This window comes from Perca flavescens, chromosome 1 (assembly GCF_004354835.1).
Source record: "Perca flavescens isolate YP-PL-M2 chromosome 1, PFLA_1.0, whole genome shotgun sequence".
Lineage (NCBI taxonomy): Eukaryota > Metazoa > Chordata > Actinopteri > Perciformes > Percidae > Perca > Perca flavescens.
In genome coordinates, this window is record NC_041331.1 from 23,572,909 (window position 1) to 23,595,818 (window position 22,910).

General features: G+C 41.1%; 4 protein-coding genes across 12 annotated transcripts in view; 1 reads left to right on the plus strand and 3 right to left on the minus strand.

Annotated features, from left to right (window-relative positions):
- Positions 1 to 5,310, minus strand: part of sbf2 (SET binding factor 2) — a 124,801-nt gene extending 119,491 nt beyond the window's left edge. Inside the window, exon 1 of one of the 2 annotated variants that reach the window (XM_028578602.1) lies at positions 5,234 to 5,310. The gene's annotated coding sequence lies outside the window, so the exon portion shown is untranslated. Of the gene's footprint in view, positions 1 to 4,654; positions 5,194 to 5,233 lie in introns of those variants that run through there. The other variant, XM_028578594.1, reaches the window with a different exon arrangement.
- Positions 4,042 to 12,505, plus strand: ampd3a (adenosine monophosphate deaminase 3a). Of its 4 annotated transcripts, none has more exons than XM_028578623.1 (15): positions 4,042 to 4,121; positions 6,613 to 6,835; positions 6,977 to 7,157; positions 7,347 to 7,512; positions 7,606 to 7,825; positions 7,940 to 8,069; positions 8,272 to 8,466; positions 8,789 to 8,920; positions 9,004 to 9,167; positions 9,258 to 9,384; positions 9,702 to 9,865; positions 10,205 to 10,325; positions 11,136 to 11,309; positions 11,461 to 11,571; positions 11,684 to 12,505. In XM_028578623.1, the coding sequence occupies exons 1-15, from the start codon at positions 4,082 to 4,084 to the stop codon at positions 11,858 to 11,860; spliced, it is 2,325 nt and encodes a 774-aa protein (XP_028434424.1). In that variant the 5' UTR covers positions 4,042 to 4,081; the 3' UTR covers positions 11,861 to 12,505. The 4 variants fall into 4 exon arrangements, with proteins under 4 accessions (XP_028434424.1, XP_028434433.1, XP_028434415.1 ...); XM_028578632.1 differs by lacking the exon at positions 4,042 to 4,121 and adding an exon at positions 4,775 to 5,150; XM_028578614.1 differs by lacking the exon at positions 4,042 to 4,121 and adding an exon at positions 5,708 to 5,920.
- Positions 12,219 to 14,986, minus strand: lyve1a (lymphatic vessel endothelial hyaluronic receptor 1a). Its single transcript, XM_028578651.1, has 6 exons — positions 14,786 to 14,986; positions 14,461 to 14,644; positions 14,230 to 14,369; positions 13,437 to 13,637; positions 13,194 to 13,266; positions 12,219 to 12,894 (listed from the first exon to the last, which is right to left on the minus strand). The coding sequence occupies exons 1-6, from the start codon at positions 14,865 to 14,867 to the stop codon at positions 12,750 to 12,752; spliced, it is 825 nt and encodes a 274-aa protein (XP_028434452.1). The 5' UTR covers positions 14,868 to 14,986; the 3' UTR covers positions 12,219 to 12,749.
- A 2,283-nt stretch (positions 14,987 to 17,269) lies between these two features.
- mrvi1 (murine retrovirus integration site 1 homolog) overlaps positions 17,270 to 22,910 on the minus strand; it is a 36,909-nt gene continuing 31,268 nt past the window's right edge. For all 5 annotated transcript variants that reach the window (XM_028576019.1, XM_028576003.1, XM_028576012.1 and 2 more), the window contains 7 exons: positions 22,168 to 22,321; positions 21,823 to 21,872; positions 20,538 to 20,684; positions 20,191 to 20,258; positions 19,447 to 19,569; positions 19,021 to 19,164; positions 17,270 to 18,227 (listed from right to left, as the gene is read on the minus strand). In XM_028576019.1, coding sequence (XP_028431820.1) covers positions 18,065 to 18,227; positions 19,021 to 19,164; positions 19,447 to 19,569; positions 20,191 to 20,258; positions 20,538 to 20,684; positions 21,823 to 21,872; positions 22,168 to 22,321 — 849 coding nt within the window. In that variant the 3' untranslated portion in view covers positions 17,270 to 18,064. The remainder of the gene's footprint in view (positions 18,228 to 19,020; positions 19,165 to 19,446; positions 19,570 to 20,190; positions 20,259 to 20,537; positions 20,685 to 21,822; positions 21,873 to 22,167; positions 22,322 to 22,910) is intronic.

Genomic DNA, 22,910 nt, shown 5'->3' on the forward strand with positions numbered 1-22,910 from the left:
ATGTTTATGTTTTGATCTGTGTGTTGTTATCAACGGCCCAGTTTGACAGGCAGGCCGGGTTGCCAGATATACCTGTAAAAACGTAAACCCAGCACGCTACAGCTGTAACGGTAGTACAGCCATGAAAGCAGCAAACAAACGATCAACGGAGATAGATTCTACATGACATAAAAAAAGAAAACTGCATGTTTCTAACAGTTGCGTGACCAGAGACACAACCCCCTGGTAAATATTGGAGATGTATTTGAAAGTGGAGTCCTGCATGGGGCGCCAGTGGGGGACTCCATTGTTCTGCTGGGGGACTTCAACGCACACGTGGGCAATGATGGAGACACCTGGAGAGGCGTGATTGGGAGGAACGGCCTCCCTGATCTAAACCAGAGTGGTTGTTTGTTGTTGGACTTCTGTGCTAGTCATGGATTGTCTATAACGAACACCATGTTCGAACATAGGGATGCTCATAAGTGTACCTGGTACCAGAGCACCCTAGGCCGAAGGTCAATGATCGATTTCATAATCGTTTCATCTGATCTGAGGCCGTATGTTTTGGACACTCGGGTGAAGAGAAGGGCAGAGCTGTCAACCCATTACCATCTGGTGGTGAGTTGTGTCAGGGGGTGGGGGAAGACTCTGGACAGACCTGGTAAGCCCAAACGTGTAGTGCGGGTAAATTGGGAACGTCTGGAGGAGGCCCCTGTCCGACAGACTTTCAACTCACACCTCCGGCAGAGCTTTTCGTGCATCCCTGTGGAGGCTGGGGGCATTGAACCCGAGTGGACAATGTTCAAAGTTTCCATTGCTGAAGCTGCGGCGAGGAGCTGTGGTCTTAGGATCTTAGGTGCCTCAAGGGGCGGTAACCCACGAACACCGTGGTGGACACCGGTGGTCAGGGAAGCCGTCCAACTGAAGAAGGAGTCTTCCGGGGTCTGTTATCCCGGAGGACTCCGGAGGCAGTTGCAGGGTACCGAAGGGCCCAAAGGGCTGCAGCCTCTGCCGTGAAAGAGGCAAAGCAGCGGGTGTGGGAGAAGTTTGGAGAAGACATGGAGAAGGACTTTCGGTCGGCACCAAAGTGCTTCTGGAAAACTGTTCGCCACCTCAGGAGGGGGAAGCGGGGAACCATCCAAGCTGTGTACAGTAAGAATGGGACACTGTTGACCTCAACTGAGGAGGTAATAGGGCGGTGGAAGGAGCACTTTGAGGAACTCCTGAATCCGACTAATACGCTCTCTATGTTAGAGGCAGAGCTGGAGGATAACGGGGGATTGTTGTCGATTTCCCAGGCGGAAGTCACTGATGTAGTCAAACAACTCCACAGTGGCAAAGCCCCGGGGATTAATGAGATCCGTCCAGAAATGCTCAAGGCTCTGGGTGTGGAGGGGCTGTCCTGGTTGACACGCCTCTTCAACATTGCATGGAAGTCTGGGACGGTGCCAAAGGAGTGGCAGACTGGGGTGGTGGTTCCCCTTTTTAAAAAGGGGGACCAGAGGGTGTGTGCCAATTACAGGGGTATCACACTTCTCAGCCTCCCTGGTAAAGTCTACTCCAAGGTGCTGGAAAGGAGGGTTCGGCCGATAGTCGAACCTCGGGTTGAGGAGGAACAATGCGGATTCCGTCCTGGTCGTGGAACAACGGACCAGCTCTTCACTCTCGCAAGGATCCTGGAGGGAGCCTGGGAGTATGCCCAATCAGTCTACATGTGTTTTGTGGATTTGGAGAAGGCGTATGACCGGGTCCCCCGGGAGATACTGTGGGAGGTGCTGTGGGAGTATGGGGTGAGGGGGTCTCTACTCAGGGCCATCCAATCTCTGTACGACCAAAGTGAGAGCTGTGTCCGGGTTCTCGGCAGTAAGTCAGACTCGTTTCAGGTGAGGGTTGGCCTCCGCCAGGGCTGCGCTTTGTCACCAATCCTGTTTGTAATATTTATGGACAGGATATCGAGGCGTAGTCGGGGTGGGGAGGGGTTGCAGTTTGGTGGGCTGGGGATCTCATCGCTGCTCTTTGCAGATGATGTGGTCCTGATGGCATCATCGGCCTGTGACCTTCAGCACTCACTGGATCGGTTCGCAACCGAGTGTGAAGCGGTTGGGATGAGGATCAGCACCTCTAAATCGGAGGCCATGGTTCTCAGCAGGAAACCGATGGAATGCCTTCTCCAGGTAGGGAATGAGTCCTTACCCCAAGTGAAGGAGTTCAAGTACCTTGGGGTTTTGTTCGCAGTGAGGGGGACAATGGAGCGGGAGATTGGTCGGAGAATCGGTGCAGCGGGTGCGGTATTGCATTCAATCTATCGCACCGTTGTGACGAAAAGAGAGCTGAGCCAGAAGGCAAAGCTCTCGATCTACCGGTCAGTTTTCGTTCCTACCCTCACCTATGGTCATGAAGGCTGGGTCATGACCGAAAGAACGAGATCCAGGGTACAAGCGGCCGAAATGGGTTTCCTCAGGAGAGTGGCTGGCGTCTCCCTTAGAGATAGGGTGAGAAGCTCAGTCATCCGTGAGGAGCTCGGAGTAGAGCCGCTGCTCCTTTGCATTGAAAGGAGCCAGTTGAGGTGGTTCGGGCATCTGGTAAGGATGCCCCCTGGGCGCCTCCCTAGGGAGGTGTTCCAGGGACGTCCAGCTGGGAGGAGGCCTCGGGGAAGACCCAGGACTAGGTGGAGGGATTATATCTCCAACCTGGCCTGGGAACGCCTCGGGATCCCCAGTCGGAGCTGGTTAATGTTGCTCGGGAAAGGGAAGTTTGGGGTCCCCTGCTGGAGCTGCTCCCCCCGCGACCCGACACCGGATAAGCGGACGAAGATGGATGGATGGATGGATGTATTTGAAAGATGGAGACAGCTTAGATCCCAAAAGGACGCAGAGTTGGCTTATTTTCTCCTGAACAGGTAAGCATTAGCTTCAGGCTAATTTATCACAGCTACTAGGGATGGGCATTTTTTGTCATTTCAACATTTGTGTACTCACATTGAATTATATAGCTAGAGTAACCGAGTTGGTAACCCGCAAAAATAATTGAGACAGCCAGTAAAGTGATCCCAACTGGTCCTGGCTAACGCCGCCATGCTAACCCTGCTAACGTTACCGGGACGATCAGGCAAGCAGCCCATGGCTGTTTACAACGTGTAGTTCAGCAGCTGGAGCCGACAACGGTGAGTTATTTTAAACCATTAGAGGGGGGCTGTAAATCGGAAAGAGAGGACTGTGAGTTTGCAGTGTGTTTAGCGATTGTTGCCATAATTCTAAGCCAATGAAGTGTGTTCCGTCGGCAAGGTAGTGGTATTTTTAGCGTTTCGTATTGTAATTCTAAGCCGAGGAAGTGTGCCTGACTGGCGTGTGGAGAGGACAGTGAGGTTGTTGTGTTTTTAGCGGTTCATACTGTAATTTTAAGCCAAAAAAGTGTGTCTGTCAGTTTACAGAGCTCCGCGTGAGCACGGGCTTTTATGACTGTCAATATAGCCAGCATCTACCGTTAGCTACTCCGCTGTGTTGTGGAGTAATGTCTGGCTATGTGAGACTAGCATCTACCGTTAGCTACTCCGCTGTGCTGTGGAGTAATGTCTGGCTATGTGAGACTAGCATCTACCGTTAGCTACTCTGCTGTGCTGTGGAGTAACGTCTGGCTATGTGAGAAAAGCGTCTAGCAACATTGTTGTGAATGCTGCGGTCTCTTGCCTGGCAACCTCCGTGAACTTCGAGTCTGGGCAGGAGGGAAAGTATTTTGGATTGGTAGTGCAGTAACTATTTTAACCGCTAGCTGCCAGTATTACATACAATATTACATATTGCACCTTTAAAGCCTACAATGTCATTTTTAAATTTTAGACTTTTTAAGACCCCGTGGAAACCCTGCCTCTAAGCGAGGCCTCTCTTTGTTCACAGCCAGTTATGACATCTCAGGATTAGTAGCTCTGTCAACATGAGGCCACTGGCTCCTTAAAATAGAGAGATTGGCAGTCAGAAAAATAAAACTGTAATTGTAGGCCACCAGAGAGTCATAGATTGACTGAGTCTGACCCAGATAGATGCAGACGGAATCTTTGACGGTACCACTGAATCTGTACCTGCTTCACTGTGTCCAACTTGAGATGACAACACCCCCAGATATGGTTATGAGTGGCACTGAAGGTAAGCGCAGATCTGATGATAGGTATAATACTAAGATAATGGGTAAAATGGCTATGAAGTCAAGTTACAGTGTAAGCTATTCTCTGCATCACTACACATCTGCTATCATTCAGCAGCAAAATGTGTGGGGGGAAATGAGTAGCAAAAACCTAAATACATTTTTGAATACATAGTAAGTAATAGAAGTAATTTTGACTTGATGCAATTAAATAAATAAAACAAAATTACAGAAAAAAATGTACAAATAGAATAAGGTTTGTTTTGATGCATAACAATTAGTTAACTTTAAGAGAAAATACAAACATAAAAGCCAGTAGGTCACTGTAAGTGCCGAAAAAACTTTTTTTTTTAGCCATCATGACACATCTTGGCCCGGGTTGTCATAGTAACCGCCAAAAACTGTTGAATGAAAATGTTTCATCTTTTGCTGAATAACGTTACAGTCTATTCTCAAAAATGTTAATTGTATTCATACCTGATGTAAGGTTAAGAAACAGCTAAAACGGCTGTAAAAGTTATTGTAATGAACTTACCAGCTGGCAGCACCTCTGCAGGATGAGTAAATTAGCTAGCTAGCTGGCTGGCTAAAACATGTAACGTTAACCTCTTTGGTGTGCTAGCCCTTAGGATGGGAAGTGCATGCTAGTATAGGGCATTGATGTGTTAAGATAACAGTAAAGTTAGCTAGCTAACACAATTTAAAAAAAAAAAAGTTAACGTTGCGTATATTGTACCTAGCTAGCTACATTAGTACGTTGGTTAAAAACTAGCTAGCCTATAACTTCCTAACAATCAAACGTTGCAGTTAACCGAATAACCGTTAACGTTGACGTGTTCAGCCCCGACAAACGCGAAATTAAAATGAAACGGTAGTGCGTTGAACACCTTCATGTGTGCGCAAGCGCAGCTGTCTTTTTAATACCACGAGTTGGTTTAGCTACACCATAAACAGGTTTACATACACGCCGCTGCTGATTGGGTAACACCTCTGACACACCCAGCAAAAGAAGGAAAGCCACTGGGGGAAAGGTACTAAGCTTAAAACCACGCTTAAGGCCTGTTTTACACTCGTCCATGGTTTCACACCGTTTCTAAGAAACATGTCGTTTAACCTGGAAACCTGATCCAAAACGGTGTCCACCGTGTCTGTAGCTGGCCCGTAGTCTTAATGTTAGCTACATGATAGAGCTAACGTAAATTAGCCGCGCACTGATTTTAAGATAGTGTCGTCAGGTTATATAATGGTCTGGTTCATTTTTCATGTTTTTAAACAGATTTCAGGTCGATTGGCGAAAATACGGCATTAGTTATAATTTTTTTGGGGGGGGCAGTGTTTTGTTTTCTCCCGGAAATGTTTTGGTGATTAACTTTAGCTAGTCCCTGTCCAGCTGTCATTGGCGATCGAGGCTAACTCATGCTGAACAATATAACTTGTGTGGCGTCTGACTGTGAGAAAAAGAAATACAAGTATTTGTTTCAAGAAATTATTTCGGGGTGTATGAAAGGACAATTAATAATTGACAAGGCCATCATCTCCAGACCAGATCAATACAGCTTTATGAGCCTGATCTCTTTTCACTGTGTGTACGTGATGTCATAAAGCTCCTGTGATGCACATAGCTGTTGTCAGGATACAGTGTTGTGTGTCCGGAATGATAAAGTTTCCTGGAAGCAGCATTGCAGAGCGGAACATTGGCATATGACACCATGCAGCATGGCCCTTCTCTGGTGTTGACTCAGCAGTCCAATGGCAAACTGTATACTGTATCACAGGATATCAATACACTACAATTCACCAGGTTATCTCCTTGCTTAAATAGACAGTGTGTTTAACATGCTGTCTGAGCATGACTGTACCTGATGGTGGATCCAGGATTACATACTTTAGTAATAACAAGCGTTACTTACAGCTATGATGTTGATACGGGCTAAAACAGAATTACTTTTTATTACAGTAAGGAGTGACATACTGCCAGTATAAAGTAACATGTCTAGCTCAGGAGGACTTGCATTCATACAAAGGTCATGAATCTGGAGAATTTAATGGAACTATCTGACACGAGTTATTTTCAAAATGTCAGTGTACCGCTGCACAATTCAATATGCTTTTAACCTAAGTGGGATATTCCACAGAACTGGCTATGTTTCCATTACATTATCCCATTTTGCTACTCAGAAAAAATGCAGGAAAACAGGAAAAGCAAATTGTGGACAACAACAATAAAGTTAGATAATGTAATAAAGATAATGCTAATATTGACTGTGGAATGAAGCACCACAAAAGGTGATTTTTTTTTTTCATGGTTTTCATTTGGAGTTGGGAGAAAAAAACAACTTGATTGAAAGTGAAGCGTTTAAAATGAATCCTGTTGGACACGAACAATTCACACAGAGCTTTCCGGGTGGTGAATAAAGGGAAGGTCCTCTTTGTATGCCATGATTACATGTCAATGTCACCAGTCATTTCACTGTAGCTTCTTCCTTCTTGCAGACATGCCTCGTCAATTTCCGAAGGTAACTCTGAGTGAGGCAGAGAAGGAGACACAACTGCTAGCAGAGAAAGTATATGCATCAGCGCTAAAGGAAGAAGACAACAAGGATGCCTTGTCAATGTTCAATGTGCCTGAGGACTGCCCAATTGTAATCCAGCAAGCCAAGGAACATGAACTGCTTAAGGAGCTGGCAGAGCAACAATCAGAGGAGAGTACCAAGAGGTAGGCTCTGCTATTTGTCTGGCACCAAATCGCAGAGGATGTTGTCATCAGTCAGATCAATGTCACAAATTAAAGCCTTTTAACAATTGTATCATGACTTCTGGAAAAGTTACGTTCGTTACAATAATGCTAATTTTGCAGGAAAAAAAGCTTGAAGATTATTCGTTCCCAGTCAATGTCCCTGCAGATCCCAGTGAATACAGATGGTATGCGGTCAGTGTCAGTCACGCCATACCTGTCCCCCAGCTCCACCTGCTCATCACTGCCAGAAAACTGCCCTGATTACCAGAGGGTCACTATTAGTGGTGATTACTGTGCTGGAGTAAGTACTACTGTATTACCACAAATGTGTGCATCACTGTTAGAGAAATGAATGCTTTCGCAGCTTTTACATTTGTTTTTCATGTTCACAGAATGTTGAAAACCATGGCATAATTGTGCACTTACCAGTGGCTTAAATAAGACAACACTTGATGGATGGATTTATGTGTCATGTCCATTCCCGATTCAGATCACAGTGGAGGACTATGAACAGGCAGCCAAAAGTCTGTTTAAGGCTCTGCTTATACGCGAGAAATACTCAAAGCTGGCCTATCATAGATTCTGCAGAACCACAGCCCAGTTCCTCCGGAGCGCTGAGAACGTGAGATGGAGCGAAGAAGATGAGGTTCTACCAGGTATGAAGTGTACACGCATTATGGTTATTGATACACTCACTGATGTTTGTTCTGGTTCATATGACAGTAACAGAACAATGTTGTGGCCTCCAGATATGTGCCCATGTCCAACAGATGGGGAAGATCCCTACAGTATGGAGAACATCCCTGAGAATCTGAACTATGAACTAAAGATGAAGGATGGGATAGTGTATGTGTATGACAATGCCCAGGCTTTGAGAGAAAACCAGCCCAATGACCTTCCTTACCCTGACTTAGAGACCTTTGCCATAGACCTCAGTCATGTGCTGGCAATGATTGCAGATGGACCCACGTAAGTTGCCAAAACAAAAAGACACTAAAGCTATGGTTGTAAAACTGGTTGTTGCCACCTATGCATGTGGTACTTAATCCCACTTACTAAACTGAGGCCCACTCTAATTTTCAGGAAGACCTACTGTCACAGACGACTAAATTTCTTGAGTTCAAAGTTCTACCTCCATGATATGCTCAATGAGATGGCTGAGCTAAAGGAACTGAAAAGTGTGCCTCACAGAGATTTCTACAATGTTAGGAAGGTTGGATCGACAGAGTGTATCATCCAATATTGCATCCCACAGATTGTCTCTGAGAAAACACCTAACCATATGATTTGACAGTACATGCTGTCAGTTCTTCCTTAACTATTTGTATAAAATGGTACGGTGAAAGCCATGTGTGTTTTTGTAAACAATCAATTTGTCCAGTAGACTGAACATGGACTTTGTTTCTCTCTGTCAGGTGGACACGCATATTCATGCAGCTGCCTGCATGTCTCAGAAACACCTGCTGACCTTCATCAAGGAAACATATAAGACTGGTGCTGACCGTATGGTGTTGGAAAAGGCTGGACAAAAGATGACTCTCCAGCAGGTTTTCTACAGTCTCAATAAGGACCCCTATGACCTTACTGTGGACTCTCTGGATGTGCATGCTGTAAGAAAAGTAGAAAATGCCCCCATGTTTTAGCATTATGTTTTTTTTCTGTGTTCATTTTTTAAATATATTAAAATCGGAGGCAAATTAAAATGTTTCTCAATTTTATCAGAAATGTTTCTGTCATGGCAATGGAAATGTCATGTCAAATTACACATTACACAAGTTTTATGCTAATTACAATTCCTTCACTCTCTCTGCCTCTAATTTTTGTCACTTCAGTTCACTGCCAGCACAGGTAAATACCAGTATTGATTGGCGCTTTTTCATGACTGACCATTCTGGGTTCACAATTATGCTTTGTAATTTATAAACTTTACAGGGGAGACATACCTTCCACCGGTTTGACAAGTTCAATTCGAAGTATAATCCAGTGGGAGCCAGTGAACTTCGAGAAATCTTCCTGAAAACAGACAACCTCATAAATGGAGAGTATTTTGCTCGCATCATAAAGGTATCATATTATGTACTCATACATTTTAAGTCAGAACCTGTGCAGAGACAGTTTAGCACACTCTACTTCTCACATTTTAACAGGAAGTGGCCCATGACCTGGAGGAGAGTAAGTACCAGCATGCAGAGCCACGCCTTTCCATCTACGGACGCTCTCCAGAGGAGTGGGACAGTCTGGCTAAGTGGTTTATTCACCACAAAGTACACTCTCCAAACATGAGGTGGATCATTCAAGTGCCCAGAATATAGTGAGTGCTACAGCCTGAAGAAAAAAAAAAAAGAACTTCTTAAAATGTGAAATCTGAAAATTTCCTAGTTAATGTTTGTATGTGTTTCAGTGATATTTTCAAAGCAAAGAAGCTGGTACCTAATTTTGCCAAGATGCTGGAGAATGTATTCCTTCCTCTATTTGAGGCCACTGTTAACCCACAGAAGCACAAACAACTTCATGTGTTTCTCAAATATGTAAGTTTCTAATTTATATCTAATGTTACCTATTCACTGCTATTAATTTGTTGGAGGTAATAAGCATGTATATGCAGTATATAAACACTAAATAAATGGTTTATAACACACTATAAGATAGTTGTAAGATGATATAAGTGTTTATTAAGTAGTATATAGTATATGTCAACAAATGTAACTCCCTGTGTGGGCACCCATAGGTGGAGGCTGGTGTATAAACAGATAATGAATGACGATATAGTAAAAACACAGTTGTCTAATTAATAATTTGAAGGTAAGATTAGTACCAGTAGTAAATGACTTCTTTTTTTGTGCAGGTGTCTGGGTTCGACAGCGTAGACGATGAGTCCAAACACAGCGATCACATGTTCTCCTTCAGGAGCCCAAAGCCAGAACAGTGGACTGCAGATGACAACCCTCCCTACAGCTACTACATCTTCCACATGTATGCAAACATCATGGTCCTCAACAACCTTAGAAAGTAAGCACTAATACCTTCTTTTCGCAAACCCACACCTCTTCATTAAAGGAGAGTGCTTTGCTGTAAGATTGATGGGGGGAAATGTTGTGCCTTTACAATGTAGGACCTGGCCTGGTACTGGGTCCAGCACTCAGTGGACAGTTTACTTTGTAAAGCTCTCAGGGAAGAAATTATTAATTAAGGAAAGTAACTACTGAACACTCTGAGCTGATGAGAGTATCTAGGACATCTCAATATGCAGCTGATATCTAAATACTCTCAGTATGATGAATACAAGGACGAGAGAGGACTGTTGTATGATTTGCTCGTATGTTGATTGTCCTTTTGTGTCCAAAATAGAGAGCGTGGATTGAGCACCTTCCAGTTCCGTCCCCATTGCGGAGAAGCTGGATCAATCACTCACTTGGTCTCTGCCTTTCTCACATCAGACAACATCTCACATGGACTCAACTTGAAGAAGGTACATACTTGTGGACAGGTTATTCTAGTATTTAGCTGCTGTTTGCAGAATTTATAGTGATCAAAGAGTTGTCCTTCCCGGAGCAGGGAGGGGACAACATGGGGCTGCTGCTGCTGCTGCTGTGGGCTGACCCACAGCCAAAGATCAATAATACGACTATTCTCTATTCTTTTTGTCCAAAATAGCTACCGCAATGTGAGAACACAGGAGAGTGTTTGTTTTAATGACTCTTAACTTTGGACCAAATGGCAACATAATCAATACTAAAATTAATGTTTCTTCCTTTTGAAGTTTTTGTTGGTTTGAGCCCAAGCTTGTGTATCCGAAATGTCCTGCAGATTTCTCGCTATTAGCGTGAAAATGTGAGAACCATAGGTGAGGGAGAAGAAATTGAAAGTTTTGAATTTCTGATGGATTTACAGTATGTTCCTGAAAAAGAAAAAAAAAAAAGATGACAATGAGTCACTGATATTGATCTACAACACTAACTGCTAAGAAATAGAGTGGTTATCATCTGTGTAACTTATTTATTACAATTGCAATAATCCAACAGTATCTACAGTAAGTCTGGACAATGTGGATAAAGGTCTACAAATTCTTATATAAGATCAGGTTGTGTTCATTATGGGGAACCTGGAACAAAATCTAATGTTTTAGATTTAACAATACAGAACTTGTGAGTCCTTGTTCAACGTGCACAACAAAGTACCAAGTTCCAGCTCTGTGTACTGTATGTGCGTGTGTACCATATGTGTTTGCTGACTGTCAGCAGTACTTAGTTCATTTATTTTAAACTTCATGCTCCCTCAGAGCCCTGTGCTGCAGTACCTGTACTACCTGGCCCAGGTGCCAATTGCAATGTCGCCACTCAGCAACAACAGCCTGTTCCTGGAATACTCCAAAAATCCTCTCCGAGAGTTCCTGCACAAAGGCCTGCGTGTGTCCCTGTCCACAGATGATCCCATGCAATTCCACTACACCAAGGTAAACAGAAACAAATACACAGGAAATATAGTGTTTCTAGTTCAGTATACCAGAATCAAAACAAATAAACATACTATTGCAGTGTTCTTTAGATGGATTTAGTTCTGCAGTGTAAATAATTCCTTATCCATTGTTTACGTCCTGATTCTAGGAGCCCCTGATGGAAGAGTACGCTATTGCAGCTCAGCTGTGGAAGCTCAGCACCTGTGATGTGTGTGAAATAGCCAGAAACAGTGTGCTGCAAAGTGGACTGTCTCACCAGGTAGTGACATTTTCACCTCCTTCTTTTTCCATTTTCTCTGCCCAGTCTCCATGACATTTAATCAACATTGATCTCATCTTTCTCCCAATAATTTGTTGTTGTTTGTTTACAGGAAAAGAGGCACTTCTTAGGAGAGAACTACCTGAAAGATGGACCTGAAGGGAACGATATCCGTCGGACCAACGTCGCCCAGATCCGCATGGCCTACAGACACGAGACACTGTGCAATGAACTCAGCTTCATAGTCGATGCAGTGAAGTCTGAAGCTATGAATTCCCAGTATGAATAAAATGGACCTCGCGTTAGACAGAATCCAAGCATGCTGAGCTCTCAGTAATCACCATTTAACTTTATTTTGAAAAGTGCCAGTGAGTGACTGTGATGATTACATGAAAAATACAATATCCTGCCAATCAAAAAGCAATGCTTAGCGGGTCACAAGTTCATAAGTAGTTTGGTAAAGTGAAGACGCATGCTTTGGATGACTGATGGCACTTTGCTTCTCAAAGGTTTAGACAAAAGCTGTGGGGGTCCAAGCTTGTGTGAAATACATACACAAACCCACAATGTATAAACAATTGTACCTTACACTCCATTTTGTGATGGGGGTATGCCATAGAAATAGTTTGAAACTTGACATTTTTCAGTTACTGTATACACTGTTCATCAGAAACAAGAACACTTGTGGTTGAGAGTGTTACAAAATGTTAGCCTAGATGACCGATAATAGATGATGTCTGGTACATTTCCTCTCTCTCCCTTAATTAGCTTGTTTTAAAGAGGTTTGAAAGATATCAGTATATTAAAATTTTGGGAGATACATCAGTTCATAATGGCACGATGCTTGAAATTGTTGTAGAAATGTTGCATTTACATGTTTGTTCATTATTTAAAGCAACAAACAGTATGTTAAAAGAATAAAATGTCTTCAGTCTTCACAGTGATTGTATAGCCAACATTGCCATCTAGTGGCCAAACTGCACCATTTATTAACATCAGATGACTGAAATACTAACAAGCACATACTGTATGACATATACAAAAATAAATGCCCTTTATGGCCATTATGTTACATTACTTTCACACAAAACAAGGGACACATCTTTGTCCTAAAAAAAAAAAACCCTCAGTAGTTGTCCATGGAGTGCCTCTTAAAAAATATCTCATCAGAAAAATGTTTAACTTGCAATGTCAACCACTTCTATTGTGTCATCTTCCTGTGCAGCCCGCTTGGTTTCCTTTATGTTCTTCTCACACGTCCATTCTTCTGTCTGGATGTACTCTTGCTGCTGCTTAATGTCAGAGCTCGGAGCGCAACTCCTCCTTTTCACAGAGACAAAGAAAAACAAATGATGCACTAATATAAGTGATAATAACAAAAGGACAAATATATGTAATATTCAGTACAAAGAAAGATGCTTTGTCTTATCAGTTTATCCACAGCTCTTCTGTGCTGATATACAGTATAGCTTCTTTGACTAGTGCTATTGTATGTAGAGCCCACTAACAACCAATTCACTATTAACTGATTAATGTATGTGCTTTTTCAGATAGCATCATTTAAACACAACTGTCTTTGGACCTCAATATTATAAAGTATGTTCATATGGAAAACCACTCACAATTTGATGTATGCAAAGATGATTATTGCAGTAAGGAGAAGGGCACAAGTTGATGTGATGAGTATAGCCTTTGCTGGAGCAATAAAACATGAAAGGGAAAACACATTAGTCATACCAAACAAAAATCACATCCACACACTTATGATAGAACGTTTTTGTAGTTGTTACTCATATGTAGTATGTATTGAATACGACAAAAAATCCTCCACAGCATTAATTCCCTTGTGAACAAAATCCTCATACCTCCAGCAAAACTTTGTACACTGCTGACAAACCGGGCTGGTACTGCCTTATTGTCTATGGTTTTAGGAGTTGAGGAAGAAGTCGTAGACTGCGTGGTCCGGGTGGAGGTTGCTGCCTTAGAAGGAGACTGAGTTTGCTGCGAGTAATCCCTGCTTTTCAAAGGGCTATCAGTCGTTGCATCCCTTAATTGTGTTGCGGCATCTGTGCATATACATAGGGCCATGATAGATTAGATAAGTGTTATAAAAAGTGCATGCCATTTGATAAATGTATGTTTTTCAAAAATAGTTTCTGCCTCCCATTTGCAACTCTGTGCTGACAGTGATGTCCTTGTACAGCTGCCTTTAAATATAGTGCAGGAAATTATTAATAATTGCATTTCTGAATGAGTTTCCGGTAATGATACATATTTAGTTGATTCTGTAAAATAGACATAACACAACTGTGGAGGTTTATACAATGCTTTTATGATCTCCACAATTTCAGTCAACATTCAATCAAACAATTCAATCATCAAGCCATCATTAATTTCTAAGGAAGTTTGTAGTAGTAGAAAGTAGAGTAGAAAGTTATTTAGAATATAGAAAAATGCAGTTATTCAGTCCAAATGTAAATGCAATAGCACAGCCTATGGCAGGACTACTCATTCACACTAATCTGAGTTAATACCTTCTGTTTTAATACCAACATGTTTTATTTAAAGATCAAAAAGCTAGGACTGTGTTGAGAATAGCATGCATGATATCTACAACTTACTGTTGCCTCTTAATGTGTAGTGTAAAAAAGGTCATACCTGATTCATTGAAGCAAAACACATCAAACTTTTGTGTAACAGAGGCTCGCCATGTCACCAAGCCCGTCTGGCTTTTGCCACAATTAGAAAGGGCCTTGATGCGAGGAATGACAGCAAAATGTTCATCAATCCATCCAAACCTGAATAAAAACAAAAGATGACAGAACATCAGGCGCTTTTCATCAAACTCCACTGAGATGAGTGAGTTGATCATTTCTTCTCTGGTCTCACCTGCATGTTTCTAAGCCTCTTGTGAGAGCTTCCTGTACTTGTGCTTTTGAGGCAATGTTCACTCCGAGGGACGAGCAGAGCCTCCGAGCTTCAGAGGCATTGAAGCCATACTGAGGCTGGTTGAGCACATTTAAGTCGCTAACCTGGAATACTCCAGCAATACTTTGGTTCACTGCTGGGAAAACTGAAAACCGCATATAAAACATTTATTAGATTTAGATACTTTGAGGAAAAGGAGTTTATCTAAAGACATTTTTATTCAAAAAAACAAAACAAGATAGAATTTTGCAAATGAATAAATATCAAACCTGCTAGAATTACTTACCTCTGATGTGGCTTGTTTCAATATATTGATCAGAGATGACTGGAGTAATTGACAACACCAATGAGATACAAAGCCAGATCATATTTATAAGAAAAGAGGTCAGAAAAGAGTCGGATGAATGCAGAGGGACGACAGTGATGCCCGATTTATGCGCTTTTTGAGCCAAATGACAGGGTTAAATAGAGTTGATTCTGTCCATTGGGGTGTGTGTGGACTCTGTCATTGCCAGAAAAGAAAAGGAAAAGGAAGAGGGAAGTACTGCTCACGGGTCAGATCAAGAGCCATTATATGTTCTAGGAGCAGGGCCCAGGAGACATAGATATAAAACTCATTTGTCAACAGGAGATAAAGCAACAGAAGTTATGTGAAAGCCAAATGCAGTAAATTCATGTTCCCGGAATAATTAAATGATGATTTAAACTGGATTGTTCTTTGACTTAAACAAGTGTTAAGTTAAGAACATAAGCAATACATTTGTTGGATTTAAGTGAAAATACAGCTTGTAATATGTGTAGTTTAAACCTGTCCTTTTGGGGTAAGGGTTAGCCTGTCATAATGATTTCCTCCCATGGGGAATTACTCAATCATGAACATGCTTATGATCTCTTGTATCTCTTTGGCACACGGCAACATCCCATTTCCACAAAAACATCTCCACACAAGCCCTGACGGCAGGAAATGACGCAGAGCTGACGAACATGCAGCAGTGTTTTTGTCAGATGTGAGGTGTCAATGGGGGCAGAATAAATGACACATTGGGAGCTACGGAAAAGGACTGAGATATTTAACTTCTCTTAAGGTGTTTGTGTGCCTATGGGGTCACATTAAGACCTTCAAGAGTAACATTACATTACATTAAATGGTTTCCTGAGTTAATTAAGATACTCCAATGAGATTATGATGGAATTTAGTTGTGTTGGTAAGTGAGAACAGAGAAGAAAATATGATTGGCATTGACCTTTTTCACAGCATTTTGACTTTTGTCATTTTGACATCATGAACAATACCAGGATTAGGGTTGGGCATCGTTTAGATTTTAACGATTCTGATTCCAATTGCGATTCTTCCTTTCGATTCCGGTTCTTATCGATTCTCGATTCCAATTATTTGAGGGGCGGAGTTGAAATGGGTCACATGCTTATTTCACAAATAAGAGGAAAGTTTTATTTTGATTCAATGGTGGGTTGCAGTTTTCCCAGGCTTTTTCAACGTAAAATGAAGCCACACTAGAGCGCCACTTACTGTGCTCCAAGGCTGCAACACAACAAGCGCCTGGACGCTACGGAAACCAAAACTTGCGCATGTTAAATTTGGAACCCATAATCAGATTTGAAACCAAATCCTCCAAACGATTCCAAACGATTCCAATAAAGAAACAATTCCACTGGAATCGTAATTTTTGAAACGATTCCATGTAGGAATTGGTTCTCAATGCCCAACCCTAACCAGGACCCTGAAACTGAACCAGCTAAATGGAATTCAGCAATCATCAATTTTATTTACACCTGTGCTTTTTCTACTGTGACATGTCAACATATGCCTATTGATTACAAATTTAGAATACATTTTGCTTTATTGCCAAGAGTTAGATGAGAAGATCAATACCACTATCATGTCTGTAGGATAAATATAAGCTACAGCCAGCAGTCGATTAGCTTAGCTTATCTTAGCATACCACTGGAAACGGGGAAACGGCTATCCTGACTCTGTCCAAAGGTAGCAAAATCCACCTACCAGCACCTCTAAAGTCTAATGTCTTGTTTGGGTAAGCCATCCAAACTTAACTAATTACCAGGGGGAGGGGCTATTTCTAGGCTTGATGCAGTGACTTTTTATAGTTTCTGCAACCTAACATTAACAACAAGACAGATTAACAAACGGAATGTAAAATGTTAATTAGTGAGCTTTAGAGGGGCTGGTAGGTGGATTTAGTAACCTTTGGACAGAGCCAGGCTAGCTGTTGGCCCATGTTTTCAGTTGTTGTGCTAAGCTAAACTAACCAGCTGTGGGCTGTAGCGATATATTTAGCATACACAGACATGAGTGTTATTAAACTTCTCATCAAACTCCAGGCAAGGATGCAAATTAATGTACTTTGCAAAATGAACACAGACACAGTTAGCAACTAGCTGAACATAGAGGAGCATTTAGCAGCTAAAGATCAAAATATTTCCCTCAGGAGTTGGTAGAGACCAATAACAGAGCTAAAAGATAATGAATATTGGTTTTATATTCACCAGGTGGCCAGAAACATGACTCCAGATGAAAGATATTGTTGCTCTGTAACTGGTGGAAGTGTATTTAAGCAACTGTTTGCTAACATGTTTGCCATATCAACTTAAAAGGTGATAATATGTAAATTTAGTGTTCACTGCCTTCAGATGGTAAAACAAACTTAGATCTTAGCATGCTAGAAGAGGGATTTTATAGCACCAAATTTGCTTTGGTAGCACCTTATATTACTCAAAAGAAATTGATACAAAATATCTCAGGCACCTTTATTTAAAGGTGAAGTGGCAGAGCCTAAAATACACAAAGAACAAACAACACAGGTAGGCACACATGTGCAAAGAAGATACAAATAAGCCTCATGCCATTTAGTCAGTGCTCTCATACAAGAAGAAAATCTCTCAGTGCTCTGATGACACAATCCAAAATGGCACAAACGAGAACCATCAACTGCAAAATATTGCACTTAAGGAACTTTGGAATGTGCTTATATTTTAAAGTATTTAAATACACATTATAGAAATTAAACAAAACATAAACATTAAATATTACTTCAAAATCTCTCGGGGGGTTTACTATCTATTGGACCTAAGAGATCATACTTTAACATTAGAGTGTAGATAAATATACACCGTTTCTACTGCGGCATTTAATGGAAAGTGCCATATTCATCATCAAAATGTACCCAAACCAGAACATATCATTACATATGCATCTAATTTAAATATATATATATCATCACACTATATAATTGGTCCCTTAAACAGAAATTATCTTTTTTTCTCACTGCAGCAAACAATCTCTCAATTTTTCAATCCAAACAATAATATAACTTTGCGATAACTTTGACAAAGGCAAACCCATAAAGCCTCCCAAAACGTCTTTGGCCCTCGAAAATCAGGGTCATGGATTCAAGTGAGTCCGAGTGTGGTGATATGGTAAACTGACAGAGACGGAGGATGACTCTGTTATTCTGTACTGGGGTTCTTTGGTTGTTCAGCTACACTCAGTCCAAAGATCTTCATCGCCTCGCACAAAGTCCATCTCTGCTTACGTGTCCTCACGTCTGTTATAGTAGTCACTGAAGAATGCAAAAATACTGATAACGAGACACATCACCACAAACAGTGTCAGGGCGATCCAGAGAAGTCGCCGATTCAAGGGAATCTTGGGACAAAAGCGACCAAGAAGAACCAGGACCTCTTCCATCCTCCTGTGAAGATAATGACCTCATACAGTATACAGTATAAAAACGTACATCTACTATTTCCATTACTGTCAACAGTTTTATATGTGTATTCTTTAAATGACAGATACATATTTAAATATTTACAACAATCTGGCTTTAAATCATTAAGAGATCCATGTATTGGAAAGATTTTTCTACTTAAACTGAGAAATGATTTATACATTCGAAGATGGGTAAAATGACATGGCAGTTTACTTCTTTAAATTTGATTTCACCTTTTTCTTTTTGTTGCATGGTTTACCATTCATGTATAATACTATGCAAACTCTGCAGAGCTACATAAAGACTATAATTTATAACTTTTGTGATATAGCGATATAGTGCTGTATCCAGTATTAAAAAAAAAATCAACATTATTAACCATTTTTTACCAACAGGACACAAATGATCTGAGGATGTCTTTATCCTGACAAATGTGTGATCATGAACATCCATCTTTCTGAAAGTGGCTAATAGGTGTGCAAAATGACAAAATATATTTTAAAAGTTGGAAGATCTGTATAAAAACTGATTTTGATTATTACTTTACACCACTACTGAAACTAAACTAACTAAACTACTGAAAGTTTTAGATGTGCCACATGGAGACAAGTTTTCTTTAGGTTTACTCTCATGGTGTAGATGAGATTCAGATAACTTGAAGACCTGTCATTTGATATTATTATGTCAATACTGTCAAAGAATAACTATCCAGATATATCTTCTTCTTTTTTTTTTTTTTTTTTTTTTTTTTTTTAAAGCAGCAGATTTGGTTTACCTGGTCATCCTTAAACTGCTCGTCCGTCTCTTCTTTCCGCTCTCTTCATCCTTATTTTTTGATTCCAGCAATTTCTCTGCAGCATTTTCCTCTTCCTGCTTCTCCTCCTGGATCACTTTGCTTTGCCTCAGTCCCTCTTGGTAGCTGCATTTGAAATGTTCAAATTTACCAGCAATATCTAACAATATACAGTAATAATATTGATGTTCTAGTATCTCATTGATGTCCTATCATCAGGCAGTAACATATGTAGAATTTAGTATTTAAATTGTCTCTATATGCTTAACATTATATACATCTTATATACAGTACATCTGCATAACAACATAACTGATGAGTCCCATCAATAAGGTGATTTATGATGAGCACCAATGTCATCACACAGATTGTTTGCGTGTAATTAAGGATGAAGAGAGAATGCCTCACCCTTTATTATATGCCTCCTCCTCGAGCTTTGCTTTGAGCTCGGCTCTGATCTCGGCTTTGATCTCCTCTAAGTTGACTGGAGGCTTGGCTGGCTCACTTTCCTGCCCTGACACCCTCTTTCCACTGCATTGTTTCAGATGGGAAAGAACACAGCAGGCATTATAAAACTCAGGAGTGTACATTTATGTTCCATCACAACACTGTGGCCTTGTTTAATAATGGACAAACTGCAGCACTGGCTGAGTAGCAGTGTCCATTACAGAGACCATCAAAGGCAAGGCAAGTACAAAGAGAAGAAATGGAGCTGGCACTTTGCACATTTGTTATTGCTATTCTCGTCTCCTCGCAGAACATCTACACACTTGAGAGCTCCACTCAGGCTCTCTTTATAACCAGGATATGATTGGAGCCTTGTGCCTGGACTTTGTCGCTCTTTGCACAAATGTTTAGATTACGACCCAGGTTAGCATATCCATCAACTGCAGCAGATTTGATTATTGTTTTATGCTGTCAGGGTTATTTTCACCCCACTGGGGCTTTCTCTGCACTGTAGAACACATCCTGACGGTCACACAAACAAGACAAAGGTCCCACTGCAGCACAAAATGCTTTGCATTGTTTAAAGGACGGTGTGGTGACCTTGGGAATCAAGCAATGGTATGTGTACATACTGTACATGCAGTCTGCTGTGTACGTGCGGGTGTGTGCGCGCGTGTGTAAGCAAAACCAGTACATAAAACTCACCATTCTTCTGATGCTGCTGGTTGTGTCGCCTCTGTGGGAGTGTTGGGTTTCACATCATTTGCTTCACACTATAGAGGAGAGTGTTAAATATTGTGGAAGAATATTATTGCTAAATGTTAGAACATTGTGTCAAGTTGGTCGTTATTACTGTGGGGGGGGGAATAACACTTTCGCAAGGCACTGTATCCATGTCACATTCTCATTAGGGGCCCTTAAAGGTCTGATCCCAGAATCGCCCCTGGATTAGGACCAGAAACTATCTGTCAGCAGTCAATCTGAGAGAGTGGGTGTCACTGCATTAAATGCTTTATATGTCATTTCCCATAATTTCCCGACAGAAGACCTACCAGGACAGGAAGAGCAGCACCAGCGGTGGGTCCCACATTGAGGCTCACAGTGGGTCCCGCGCCGGCTGTGGCTGGGGTCTGACCTGGGATGTTCAGGAGGTTAAACTTAGGCACCACCGCTACGCTCACCCTACGTCTGGGCAGAGCCTAGTCAGGGCCGGGTGAAAAGGAGACAGAACATGTGCCATTGGTAAGAATGGAAAATAAGAATATTAGGGATGTAAAAGTTTTGGACATATACAACTACAGAGGCATGATGATGTCACTAAAAGAAGAGACAAGTTTATACATTAAACAAGAAACACAAAAGAACTTCAAAAATAGGACATTTTTAGTGTTTAGTGCTAATTAGCAAATGTTAGCATAATAACACGCTAAACCAAGATGGTAATTGTCATTTAAGTCTATTAGCATGCTGACATCTACGTTTATCTCCAAGCACAGCCTCACAGAGCTGCTAGCATGGCTGTGGATTTTTAGTTTTATTAAAAGATCAACACAAACAAAAAAACGTCTTCAAATTGCTTTGTTTTGTCTGACTAACAGTACAAACATTCAATGTACAGTACAGGCCAAAAGTTTGGACACACCTTCTCATTCCATGTGTTTTTTTATTTTCATGACTATTTACATTGTAGATTCTCACTGAAGGCATCAAAGCTATGAATGAACACATGTGGAATTATGTAGTTACCACAAAAGTGTGAAATAACTGAAAACATGTCTTATATTTTAGATTCTTCAAAGTAGCCACCCTTTGCTTTTTTTGATAACTCTGAAAACCCTTGGTGTTCTCTCAATGAGCTTCATGAGGTAGTCACCTGAGATGGTTTTCACTTCACAGGTGTGCTTTGTCAGGGTTAATTAGTGGAATTCTTTCCCTTATTAATAAAAAAGTAAAGGGTGGCTACTTTGAAGAATCTAAAATATAAGACATGTTTTCAGATATTTCACACTTTTTTGTTATGTACATAATTCCATATGTGTTCATTCATAGTTTTGATGCCTTCAGTGAGAATCTACAATGTAAATAGTCATGAAAATAAAAAGGAAACGCATTGAATGAGAAAGTGTGTCCAAACTTTTGGCCTGTACTGTATAACCATATGAAACAGACAAAAGCAGCAACTCCTCACATTGTGAAGTTGGAACCAGAGAATGTGCTTAGTAGATGTCTTTTAGATTACGACTGAACAATTATGAAAAAAGTTGTAATTTTCTGTTGATTAATGGACTAATTATTTCAGCACTAAAAAACATCATTTGGGGAAAATGCAGTGCTCACCTTTCCCAGAGTGAGGGACATCGATCTTGACGGCCGCGGAACTCCATCATCTTTATAGAGACGTACAAAGAAACACAGCATTACATGAGAAAAGAAAGCATTCCTTTCATGCTAGTATCGTTCCCAAAGCTGCAGTGAAGCTGCTCAGTAACACAGCATTAGGATACTCCAGTTACAGTGGAATGCTCCCTGTGAAAATATTCTTGCAGAGCAAAGTAGCAGTGATGCTAAAAAAGGTGCATGCTTTATCAAACCCTTGCTTAGATAAATTAAGTTTAAAAGCATGAAACTAAAATATGTGTTTTCCTCTGCTCGATCTGAATGTGGTCACTAGCACAGTCTTACCTCCAGTGTCTATGGACCCTCCGTAACAGCGATTTGAGTTCTGGTTGGCCAACTTCTTAAACTCCATCAGCTCTGCGTGGTCCTTCTCATACGTCCTCTTCAGATTTTCTACATATTGCATCATGACCTCGGTGGCCTTGTTCATACGTTTCTCCTGTTGCACAATGAAAAGTCAGGTCAATACAAGACTGCATTACTGCATACATTAGCACAGGAAAGTGACCTAACTAACCTTAAAGCATAGAGACTTTGAACAAATTACTCTTTGCTCTAAGAGCTGTGAAACAATTGTGAAAAGAAAATGACACAACCTAACTTTAATTTCTACTCAGGATTCCAATAAATATTTGACTGTCCAACATCCATTTGACTTATTCTATCAGCTTTCTGAGTATAAATATGTGTTTTTAAAGCTGAATTAATTGTTTATTTGGCCACTAAGAAACAGACAAGCTACAAAACAAGTTGACAGACACACAGTCCTGACCTATTTAAGTAACTGCCTACTAACACATCCAGCAGATACAGCGTAATTTATCTTCCCATTAGCATCATGTTTTTGGCTACCTGATGAATAGAAGTCCAATATTAACTGGCTTGTTCTGATTTCATGGTTTGGTCTCCCCAAATATCTGTCTTTTTATGCTCAATTTTATGACCAGTGAGTTGCTAAGTTTGCCTGTCAGCTATTTGGTGCTGGGCAGTGCTATCAGTGTTATTTGCTAAAAGCCGCTGACGGCTAC